At 44.9% G+C, this 12,366-nt stretch overlaps 1 protein-coding gene across 1 annotated transcript in view; it reads right to left on the reverse strand.

Annotated features, from left to right (window-relative positions):
* Positions 1–7,635, reverse strand: part of DNAH14 (dynein axonemal heavy chain 14) — a 171,867-nt gene extending 164,232 nt beyond the window's left edge. The window contains exons 1-2 of the mRNA XM_037069365.1: positions 7,590–7,635; positions 2,562–2,720 (exon numbers count right to left, since the gene is read on the reverse strand). Coding sequence (XP_036925260.1) covers positions 2,562–2,720; positions 7,590–7,635 — 205 coding nt within the window. The remainder of the gene's footprint in view (positions 1–2,561; positions 2,721–7,589) is intronic.
* Between the last annotated feature and the right edge of the window lie 4,731 nt (positions 7,636–12,366).

Raw genomic sequence — 12,366 nt, forward strand, 5'->3', positions numbered from 1 at the left:
AGAAGAGTGTGAGGATCCCCATAAACCTGGGGTAAGACAATGCAAATTTGTTCTCTCTCCGTTTCCACGGGTCAGGAAGAAGCCTAGCAGACTTCAGGCTCTCACAGGGCTGAAATGAAGAAGTTGGCTGACTATGCCCTCCTGCAGAGGCCTGGCTGGGACGGCGCTGCCTCCGCGCTCCCCTGGGGCCATGGGACTGCGGTCATGTTCTCAGCTACTGAAGTGTATGCACCTCCGGGCCCTCGCCCTGTGGCTCTTCAGAGGCGACTGCAGGGCGGCATCTGCTACTGTCTCTGGTCTCTTACAGGCTCAGCTGATCAGGTCGGGCTTGCCCAGGAAATCCTCCTTTTGACTGACTCAGAAGTAACTAATGAGGGGCCTTAACTATGTCTCAAAAATGTAATATAGAATGAAGTCATGAGTCAAAGGGTGATATTCTCCCACATTCCCAGGTTCCGCCTGCACCGAGTGGGAGGGTATTAAACAAGCTGTGTGCACAGGGCATGGGGTTACTGGAGCATATTCCAGAATTCTGCCTACTACAACTTCGTTTTTTAAAGAAGCGATAAAATGTTAACATCTGTGAAGTCAAGGAAGTGAATAAATAGTTACCTGTGAGATTACTTTCTCTATCTTTCACATTTGAAATTTTTCAGTTTTTTTAAAACTCCTAAGGCCTTATGATCTCCCAGTCTGTCTTCACGGGTCTGTAGATGCTACACAGGAAAGCGCCTTAAAGAAATACAGTCACTGAAGGACGAGACTGTTTCTACGCATCTGGCAGCCAGTTAGCCTAAACAGTTGCTCTTTCTCACACTGAAACCAGTTTCAGAACAACAGGACAACGTGACAAAAGACTAAGAATTCTTAACGCATACAACAGTGGCTGCATTTGTCATGATGAGATCCACTGTATTAGTTCCCAGAATGCACTGCAAACTGCCAACGATTTAGTGGATGAAAACAATACACGTCCTGGGGGTCAGGAGTCTGGACGGGGCTTACTGGGGGCTCTGTGGGGGTCTCAAACGCTGCAACCAAGGTCTTGGCTGACTTGGGTTCTCTTTCAGAGGCTCAGCTGGGAAGGGGTCCTCGTGTTTGCTCCTTCAAAGCCGGCAGAGGGGGAAGAGACTGTAGAATGAGGTTGCTAACAAGACAGACAGAGCCATCTGCAATGCAATATAATCACAGAGTGACAGCCCATGACACTACCCTATTGGCGGGAACCAGTCACAGGTCCTGCCCCCACCCAGGGGAGGGGTTAGACCAGGGCCCCAACCCCAGCACGTCCGCGCAGGGCTGTCGGAGGCACTTGCAATTCGGAGGATCTTCTCTTAAAAAAAAGAAAAAGGAGCTTGGGGACACATGAGGAACCCTGAGGTTTGAGCTTCAGCAGCTTTATGATAAATCTGCCCTGCAGCACAGTATGTTGGCGAAAATAGAAAAGCCTCCTTTTTCCTAGAAAACTTAAAATATTAACACAAGTGAGAATTTCAGGTATAGAGAAAGCACAAACTGGAAAGTGCCAGGGGAGGAAAATCTGTTTAAATGAGTAATTTATTTGGGGATTTCCTCTATGTCAGTCAGATAAAGGCATAAAATGATTCATTCTAATGACACCATAATGTTTTACTGAAAGGATAAAACAAAACCACCTAAGTTTATCTCATTTCTAGTTCTGTAACCATACCTTCAGAGATTTGTTTTAATTAAGAACACAGTATGGAATTTTCTAAGAAAACTAAAAATGAACATGCCTTTTGAGCCAGCAATTCCACTCTTAGGAGTATATCCTAAGAACCCTGAAGCACCAATCCAAAAGAACCTAGGCACCCCTATGTTCATAGCAGCACAATTCACGATAGCCAAGAGTTGGAAGCAACCTAGATGCCCATCGGTAAATGACTGGATCAAAAAACCATGGTACATTTACACAATGGAATTCTATGCAGCAGAAAGAAAGAAGGAGCTCCTACCCTTTGCAATATCACGGATGGAACTGGGAAGCATTATGCTGAGTGAAATAAGCCAGGGGGTAAAAGACAAATACCATATGATCTCACCTTTAACAGGAATCTAAACAACAAAACAAACAAGCAAGCAAAATATGACCAAAGACACTGAAATACAGAACAGGCTGACAGGGACCAGAGGGAAGAGTGGAGAGAATCACAGGGAAAAAGGGGAAGGACTCACAGGAACAAGTATAAAGGACACATGGACAATAACTAAGGTGGGGGGTGGAAGTGGGAGGGAGGTGGGGAGCACTGGGTGGGGCAGGGCTGGGAATATAAGACAGAAAACTGTACTTGAACAAGAATTAAATAAAAAATAAATAAAAAAAAATAATAATTAACACAGTTATTGAGCAGTCTGCCAAGTTTTTAATCTATTAATATTTTAGGTTTTCAGAAAGACTGTAAACAACTGTTCAAGCAACCAAACACAAAACCCAGCAACACTGTTTCCTGGAAAATCGCTGTCCAATAGAAGCGCACACGACCGCAGAACAATGTGAAAAAGTGCAGCGTGTGCTAAGCCGGCTGGGTAACGCCACCTACCGGTTCGATCGTAGGACACACGCCTTTTCCACCTGGGTTTTAAGTAAGTGTGAGTTTGGTCTTGAGTTTGATCTTTTTTCCCCTTTGATTTCTTTTTATCCTTATGGCCAGCTGGTTCTGGAGCAACAACTTGCTGAGTTCTGCTTTCCTGAAGGTGATCTGGAAACAAAACCGACGTTACCTGAATCACCAGCATGAGCTACAAATCCGACGGTAACTTCACATTCCAGCAATGCAGCTGACCATTCCATCAATACTAGATTGCATAGTATTTACACAGGCTCTGAGTCAAAACACCCTGGCTCCCAGCTCAATTACAAGCTCCCCAACTGTTTTGTGATTGACTTTGTAAGTTAACTGTCTGCCTCATTTTCCCCACCTCCAAAATAAGGATCGTTACAGTAAAGATTTCACAAGGTGTCCCAGGGATTAAATCAGTTCATATGATTAAAGCACTTACTGAGGGAAATGACAATTATTGATTTTATTATTACAAACTGTGAATCCTCATGTGAAATGCATACCAAAACCCTTTTATTAACTGTAATTTGGTACCTGGGAACAGAAAATCTTTAGACACGAGTGCAGAAAAGTAACAGAAGACCTATTTCTCATTCCTTCAATGACTTACCTTACTGGTGGATTTCAACACAAAGAAGAATGAGGAAATTATTGAAAATAAGGTTTCTAAGAAGCAAAGAAATTTGCCTTTTTCTCACTGATACAACAAACATTTATGCAGTGTGGGCACTGAGCTGCCACCAAGCAGGTGACGAGACAATAATTACAACCAAAACAAAATGAATACAAGTGAAATAGTAAGTTCTGCTTCAGCCAGAATCCGAACTGCTGGATGGAGCGGGGAGAGAGCAAGAGAGCGAGGGAGCGAGGGAGGGAGGGAGGGAGGGAGGTAAGGTGGGGAGCGAGGAAGAGTTCTCCACGTGCACAATCAGAGGACGCCACAGACCTGGCCTATTCCAAGGCACTGAACGTGAACGATGGAGCAGTTTTCCACTGTGTGGTGGGAAACAGGGCTGGGGATGAGAGAAAGACAGGAAAACAGAAGGGCTGTTCAGATCAGGATGAGAAAATGTGGGCCTCAGTGGAAATGGCTATGAGGCAATTGTGAAAATCTCCCTTTATCTTTAACATCCATTCCAAGGGTTTCTCCCACTTCCCGGCATGACCTGACACCTAGTTATTTTCTAAACACATCGCTGATGACAGGCTAGCCTCCCAAGGAGCGGCTGTCTGTACCCCACCACCCCCTGCATCTCAGGACTGGGGAAGTGGGCTTGCTTTCCTCCTTGCTCCTACTTGCCCTCTGAAAGAAGGAACGGAAAAGGGAGAGGGAAGAAAAGGAAACCCTTGTCTCCTGAAGCACAGGGCTTCTCGTCACATCACTCTCCCACTCAGCGTCCACATGCACCAGCTGCCTGGTCACTCCGTGACTCTGGAAACCCGGGCCTGGGAGGGCCTGTGTCCTCCGGGTTAATCTGCCACAATTCTGGCAGGCTTCAGTGATCATGAATTAAGACTTGTCTGATACCATGTCCCTACCCCCACTGCTCCCTCACATCCTCTCCTCTCTAGGCCACTTTCACCGGCTGCCCCCAAGATTACACCCTCACGCCTGTCATCGTCGGCCTCCGTCCTTCCAGCATGCTCTCCCCTGTGAACATCCCCATGTTTACACCCAGTCGGTCCTCCGTTCGTTGTCCTGTGACGTTCTTACAACCCACCAGCCCTTGGCTATCTTCCAACTTTCTCTTTACCTGGCTGAGGTTACGCTGCCTTTCAACAAACTCTCACCAAATCCCCAACTCCTTCTTTCCATCTCAGCCGAACCCGAGGCCTCTGTGCCCACCCCCCACAGCCCGGGGCTGTCAGAGAAAGGCCCACGCGTGGGTGGGTTGGTAATCTCAAAACTTGTTTTACTGAACCACGGATGGACCCTGCACACAACAAACCTGAAGTCCTGCCATTCGCCCAGTTAATGTGCTCTTCTGGGTTTTTATGGCTGCCTTGGATTTCTCCACGTGCCGGAAATCTCCAACCGTTTATCCTCCAATCTCTGCTTCAACTCATCTCACTGCCTTCCTCCCAGGATCACCGGCATCAGGTGGGAACTCCTTCAGCCTGCCAAGCAAGCCAGGTAACCCGCACCCGCACCCACCCTTTCCTCCTGCCCTGCTGACTGAGAAAGGGCTCGGTTTCCCCTGCCATCCAAAAGCAGCCTTTACCCCCGACACCCACACCAGTAACTCTTCCATTCTCTGCTGCCTCTCCACGCAGCTCCGCCTTCAGTGAACCCTATGCCTAGATGGCGGCACCTTCTAATCAGCAAGCCATACCTCGCCTTTCTTCACCATCCAGTTTCTTAAAAGAGCCGCATATAATCACTGTTCTATTTTTTATTGACTATCCACTCCTTAATCCATTCTGACCGGGTTTCAGAACCCCCATCAAACAGCGCTCAAGTGAGTATGTCCCTCGGGGTGGTAAATCCGATGGACATTTTCAGTCCCTATTTGACTTGAGTCATTGGGCTTCCGGGATGCGTGAGACCACATCTGCCTTTTTTATTAGGATATAACAGACAGACCATGATGTATCAGTTGCAGGTGTATGAGATAATAGTTTGACACCTGGGTATACTGTGAAATGCTCCCTACAGTATGTCTAGTTAACATCCACCACATATAGTCATAAATATTTTTGTGATGAGAACTTTGAAGACTTATTCTCTTAGCAATTTTTAACTTACTATCCAGTATTATTAACAACAGTCGCTGTGTTCTACATTACACCCCAATAAGGTGTTTACAACTTGAAGCCTGTCATTTGACCACCTTCAACCACTTCACCTGCCCATTCCCCAGCCTCTGGCAACCACTGGCCTGTTCTCGGCATCTGTGAGTTTGAGGTTTTTTTTGTCTCGGGTTTTACATATAAGTGAGCATTTTCCCTGCAGGACTTCTCTCTGTCTGACATGGTTCACTTAGCAGAATGCCCTCTAGGCCCATCCACATTGTCACAATGACAAGCTTTTCTTCTTTTATGTGGCTGAGTAACATTCCATTGTGTGTGTATACATATATGTGTGTATACATGTGTGTGCATTGTGGTATACATATATACACATATGTATGTGTGCATGTACCACAATTTCTTCATTCAGTCATCCATTGATGGCCATGTAGATTCTTCCTGTGTCTTATAAACGATGCTTCAAAAAACATGGAGGGGCAATACATCTTTTCAAGCTAGAGTTTTTGTTTTCTTTGGATAGGTACTGAGAAGTTGACCTGCTGGGTCATACAGTAGACAGGGAGACAAGAGAAAAAGTAACAGATGGACCTGAGCCCCCGAGGGTATGGCCGAGAAGGAGCCGCAGGGCTGGGGTGGTGGGCTCGCCCCACCAGGGAGGAGACACAGCCCCTCCCTGATACAGTGCCCACTGCGGGCGGGCTGGGGAAGGGCGATGTTCCCATTTGATTGCTCTTGTTTTTAACTTTTATTGTTAGCAAGTAGGGGCACATGGCTAATGCTTAACTAGTGACAGTTTAAACAGATGCTGTGACGAGTGGGAGGAAAGAGCCAAAGAGGGGACACGAAATGACACCAGGCAGCCCTGAGTGCCCCACTGAGGCTGGCGACTGTGAATCAGGCAAAAGCCAACCAATGTGATCATGTGGGTTTTCTGCAAAAAAAAAAAGCTCACTGACCCGCGGGAGACAGCAGAAGAGATGGACAGGAGCGCTGGTTAGAGCCAAAGAGGAAAGAAATGGGCGAAGGGGCTGAAAGGTGCTGGCAACAGAGCAGCTGGCCCGGGACGCAGCAAAGAGCACAGTGGAGACCCCGGAATGACCCTGGTACAAGTGAGGGGACAGAGGAGCTGGATGAGAAGGGAAGATGTGGTTGAAAATTCTACATATGAAAAATGGCGGAATTTCGGGTAAGGAGAAGGAAGACTAAAAAATGGGGTTTTGTGGAGGGGCAATCGGGACACTGGTGGACAAGAGCCGCAAGGGAGGTCATAGCAAGGTCACAGAAGGCCAGGGACCCAGGAGACTGCTGATCCACCTTTGGGGTCTTTTCCACAGGAAAAAAAACAAGTGATACCCGAGAAAGAGGGAGGAGAACGCAAACCGCTACAGGAACGTCAGGTATTCCTGGTGGGGAATGCGGTGATGCCGCTGCTGTGGTTATTTTTAATATCGCGATCAGGATTTAGATTATGTGCCCTTTAAAAGACAATGTTTACATGCGAGATATTGCTCACTGCTATGACTAAGGAAATTAGTAAAGCACCAAATCTGGTATTTTAAAAGCAGACGCTAGCATTCCCATACATCTCGCTTCATGCTATGAACCTCCCATTCACCCCCAACAAAGAAAAGACAGACCAACATGCCTGGATAGTGACCAGCTTCACAAGCGTCTGCTGCTTCTGTCTCCAAGGGCAGGGAAAACGGCCTGCATTTTAACATTTCCTTTCCTGTCCTTTGAGCTGGTCGATCCTCTGGTGGTGCGACACACTCGCAGTTTTGCTCTTCACATTTAAAAAGTCTAACAAGACAAAATAAAATGCGACGGTTGACATTCTCTGCAACTTCGAGTTTAAATCTTTATTCTGTACTTTACAATACAGGATCTATCCTTCCAAGAAGTTTTTTGATGGGCACTTTGATAGGAAGATCTAAAAACCTGGGCAGCGCATTTAAATGCTAAATAGTTCTAAGCGATACTATCATTAACAAGCAGAAGCCGGAAGGGACTTCAGACCTCACCTAATTTTAAAAGGTGAAGAAAAGCCGTCCAGTTAAGTGAGTGGCAGAGTAAGGGCAGAATACAGTTTTCTGAAATTCAATACTCCTATCTTACCCTCCTGTATAAAACAACAAAAAAGTAACCAACAACAACTCATGTCAGGGTTAAAACCAAAACCTTTTCACAATCCGTTAGCCAACTGTCTGCTCTGTAAACGGTGGCGAGCCTTTTCATGAGAACGGAATCCGGACTCACTGCCTCTCATCTTCACAAGGCAGCGGGAATGCACGGTGCCGTTCATCCTGACATACACTTCTCAGTGGGAAAAAAACACCCCTTGGTACATTAAACAAAAATACACGAATAAGAAGCTAATACTTCTCTTCAAAGACAAAGCACAACTCCTTCGGACTGGTTTATGGAGAGCCTTATTAGGTGTTCTTAAGTCCTTTCCCTGGGAATGCTGACTTCCAATCGGCTTTACAGACACTGATAGTTTCCTCCTCACTGAAGGGTCTAATCACGTTTTCTCTCTCTCTGCCCCCCTGCCCCGGCACCACAATGAATTATTTACTGTTTTCTTAATGTTTAGGAATTCTTTTCACATTTTGAGTGGTAATCTTTTCTCATTTGTGTTGAAAATATCTATATCTTCAGGTTTGTACTTTTCACTTTCTTGACAAAGTCCTAATAAACCTAAGTTCTTAACCTTAATACAACCTGTTTATCTATCTTTGCCTACACAGTGTGTGTTGCTTATGTCTTGTTTAGGAAATATTCCCTTACCTCAAGGTAATGACAAAATTATTTTATACTTTTGAGAACAGAGTTAACATATTGCCTTTCACAAGTCTTATAATTTATATGTAACTTCTTCAGTCCTTGAGTCTTGAGTATGGTGTGCGGGTCTACCCGAGTCCCCACCCCACCCTGCCCCCACCCCACCCTAGTCCCCACCCCACGCTGCCCCGCCCCATAAGGATGCACAGTTGTCACAGCTCAGTTACTGAAAACCCGCTCTGCCCCTCGCTGGCCTGCGACGCCAAGTCTCTCATCAGTCTACCGAGCTCAAACAGTAGACAGTCATTCATCCCTGCTTCCTCATTTTTCTGTGTCTCCACCTCATACCAAGTTCATTACTACAGTTTTGATATCTGTGAGTTAAGACCCAAATTTTCTTTTTCTTAAAGAATGCTTACATATTCTCGGCTCTTTGCTTTTCTTTATATATAAATTTTGTTACATTCTGATTTAAATTTTATCATTTTCTTCATATAAATCAAACACATCTTAAAAATTATTTTCTCTAGGTACCTTATTTTTCATTCCTATTACAAATGGTAGTTATAATTTGATTACATTTCCAACCCAATACCAGACTACAGAAATGCGACTCACTGAAACTGACTTTAATCTAGCAGTCTTGCTGAATTCGCTTACTTTGTAAACTCTTTTGTACTTTCTTTGTAGATAATCACTTCATCTATGAGTGATTATAGATGGTTCCTTCTTTGTCGAGCCTTATAGCTTCCGTTTCTTTTTCTTTTTACCCTTTTTTGTGTCCCTGCCCTCCAGTAAGGGTCCTTGTCACTTTTCTGAATTGAAATGTTTTTAACAAATGACCATTATACACGGTATCTGCGTTAGGGTTTTGGTAAGTGCCCTTGGTCAAGTAGTTTGCTAAGAGTTTTTATCATTAAGAGATATCAGATTTTATGCTTTTCCTCCCTTAATCTATGAATGGTGATTGATATTGATAGATTTTCTAATGTTGAGCTAACACTGCATTTTGAGATAAACTACTCGACTTGATCTTGACATATCACCCATTTTCATACACTGCTATAATTTGTAGGTTAATGTTTTATTTAGGATTTTTTCGCTTTTAAGGTTGTGAATGAAACTGACTTAAAAAGGTTATTTAAACTACCTTCATGAATTGAGTTAGGGACCACTTTCTCCTTTTTTATTCTGTAGAAGTTGTGTAAGATCAGAACAACCTGTTTCTTGAATTTTTGTTAGAACTCAAATCTGTTAGAAACTCAGAAACAAAATTTCTCTGGGCCTGTGGTGCGTGCGCTGTGAGGGAGGAAGATTGGCTGGGTGGGGTGGTAACTCAACCATTTCAGCAGTCAACGGACCATTCATTTTGCTTATTATTGAGACTGTTTTGTTTGCTTGCATTATTCTTGACATTTTTCTCTTTTGTGTAGGTTTTCAACTTACCACCAAGAAACGGTTCACGATCTCTTATTTTTCTAGTTGCAGATTTACTGTACTTAGCTCCTCTTCTGATCCCGTAACAGTCCCTGGGCCATGCCTGGCATGACTCCACGGCACACTGTTCAAACCGGGGTGCCCTGGGCGTGTGTGTTCGGGGAGGGGCAATACGTGATGACAGCACAGTAAACGGTGCTTCCTCACCGTCTGTCTGTGATTTCTCCATTTCCTTTGGCTTGCTCAGGCTGGTCACAGCGTGGTCAGTTTTACTGACGACTGTTGCCTTTGCTGATTTTCTCTATTTTTGTCTTTAATTTCTATTTTGTTGATTTCTGATCTTTAGCTATGCCCTTCAAACTTTCTCTGTGTTTATTCTGTTCAGTTTGCGCTCCCTGCCCCCCAAATTTCTCAGATGGTTAGTGCGTTAATTTTTCAGGCTTTTTTTTTCAATAAAGATTTTATTTATTTATGTATCTTTAGAGGGGAAGGAGAGAGGGAGAGAAACATCCATGTATGGTTGCCTTTTGTGCATCCCCTGCTGGGAGTTGGCCTGCAGGGAACCAGCCTGCAACCCAGGCATGTGCCCTGACTGGGAATTGAACCGCGATCCACTGGTTCGCAGGCCTGTGCTCAATCCACTGAGCTACACCAGCCAGGGCTTTTTTAGGCTTTCTTATTTTCCTATAAGTTTTTATGACTACAAACTCCTCTCTAAACACTAAAAGCGATATTACACAGTTTTCATGTGTGTGACAGTTAATGCAGTAGATAAAGGTCTTTTTCCCCCCTTTCTTTTGCTATATATTCAGTTCTAAGTTTTTCATAATTTCCTTTAGGGGTCCTCCTTTCACCCATGAGTTATTCACAAAAGTGTTTCTCAGATACTGTTCCATCCCCAAATGTAAGGGGGGGTCTACTTAACCTCTTATAATTGATTTCTAATTGCTCCATCTGCTCTGAATTGCATATTCTACCCATAATCCACACCCAGAAGCAACCACCTTTCACCTTCCTGGGATTTCCCAGTTGTTAGTCAACTTCTCACACCCATCAACCTCTTTCTCACTTTTTGCCCATATCCAGGGGGGTCTGGGGGATGGAGCCCGCAGCCGGTGTTAATGTGCCTCTCTCTCGAGGTCCCAGTGCCTGAGATAGTGAGACTTTCCAAACTCCAGAACCCTCACCAGCCCTCCCAGGCATCTCCGTGGTCAGACTGACTTACCGCCAGCCACATATTGTTGAAACGAACTGTATTATTTCTTATTTTACCTTGATTTTGCGTTGCTTTTCTCCTTGCTTGCATCTTGATTTATTTTTGTTGAATCAGTGGGTGTACGTGTTGCCATATTTTTTTTCCGAATAAAACTGTGAAGCACTGGGCTGTAAAAAATATTTTTCGAATATAAAAGATGATTTCGCAGCTATGACTATAGGCATTCAAAAGCACACGCGCAGTCCCCAACCTCTGGGCAGGCTGAGTTGAATGTCCCGCTTACCGTCCCGTGTGCCTCATGCGGAACAGAATCTCCAGACCCCTCACTGTGGTAGCAGGGCGGGCTCTGTGGGGCCCCGCTTCCTCTCTAAAGCAAGGTCTCCTTCCGACCTGGATGAGTTTATGCAAATGTGATTCTAACTTACCTTGCTGAAGATAATGGCAAGTTTTAAGATCATCTCCTCAGGGAAAATCATTAGAAAGAACTTAGGACCCTGGACAGGTAGCTCAGTTGGTTAGAGTGTCGGCCCCATACACCAAGGCTGTGGGTTTGATCCCCAGGTCAGGGCACGTACAATGAACAACTAGTGAATGCATCAATAACTGGACAAGAAATCGATGTTCTAGCTCTCTCTCTCTCAAATCAATTTTTACAGAAAGAACTCAGGGAAGTCAGCTGAACAGGTCGCCTGGGCTGAACTCCGGCTGTTCCCAAAATTTACTAAGTCTAATACGAAAAGGCCACATTCATACACTAGCAGCCTGTCTCAGATAAAACAGAAAAGAACAAAAGGGGGTGGCTTTGAAACAGCAAAACGAGAGGGCCACTTTCTGATTAGGCAGGGAAATCTAACAAGATATAGCACGTCTCCGAGCAAAGACGACACATGACAGGGAAGTAAACGCCAACTAAAGCCTTTAAGCCAAGGTGCCAGCCCAGAATCGGTGTAAGGTATTGTAGAAATAGCTCCAGCTGGCAGTGAACAAGCTTCAGGAAAATCAAGCAAGACAGACTGAAAGAGGCCAGGGGCAAAAGCAGTTCTCACCAGAACAGAAGTGATAGAAATCTCTGCCTCAGACACGACGCGGACCGCTACAGAATCGGTATAGGACGGTCTCTCTAGTGAGGAGACACAGGGTGCAGAAAGAGCTTTCATCAGCACGCACACGGCACCAGGAACGGCCGGGGGGGGGTCCTTCACCGCAGCTGAGAACTTCAGGGGAGAACTCGGGGGTCCACACTCGAAAGAAGATGAGAAAAGACGCTCAGGGGAGATCGCGCTGCGTCAAAACGCATCGCCGAGTCAAATCCATTCTGGATCTGCAACGGAGTGGCGGTCGGCAGACTTTCTCCAGAAAAGGGGCCAAAGAGGAAATATTTTGGGCTCGCAGGCCACAAGGCAAAAATCAAAAATATTACACATTTATTCATACAACAAAAGACACATTTTCCCACAGATATTTTATGGAAGAAATTCAATATATGATCATAATAATTGAGTACAACTTTTAATCAGCTTAACAATAACCCACAACCTTCGGACCAACTTGAGTACAACTTTTAAAAATACAGGCCTATTCATGAGAAAAACAGAACGA

Source organism: Sturnira hondurensis, unplaced genomic scaffold (genome assembly GCF_014824575.4).
Source record: "Sturnira hondurensis isolate 20B ecotype Veracruz unplaced genomic scaffold, ASM1482457v3 Scaffold0018525, whole genome shotgun sequence".
NCBI classification, from domain to species: Eukaryota; Metazoa; Chordata; class Mammalia; order Chiroptera; family Phyllostomidae; genus Sturnira; species Sturnira hondurensis.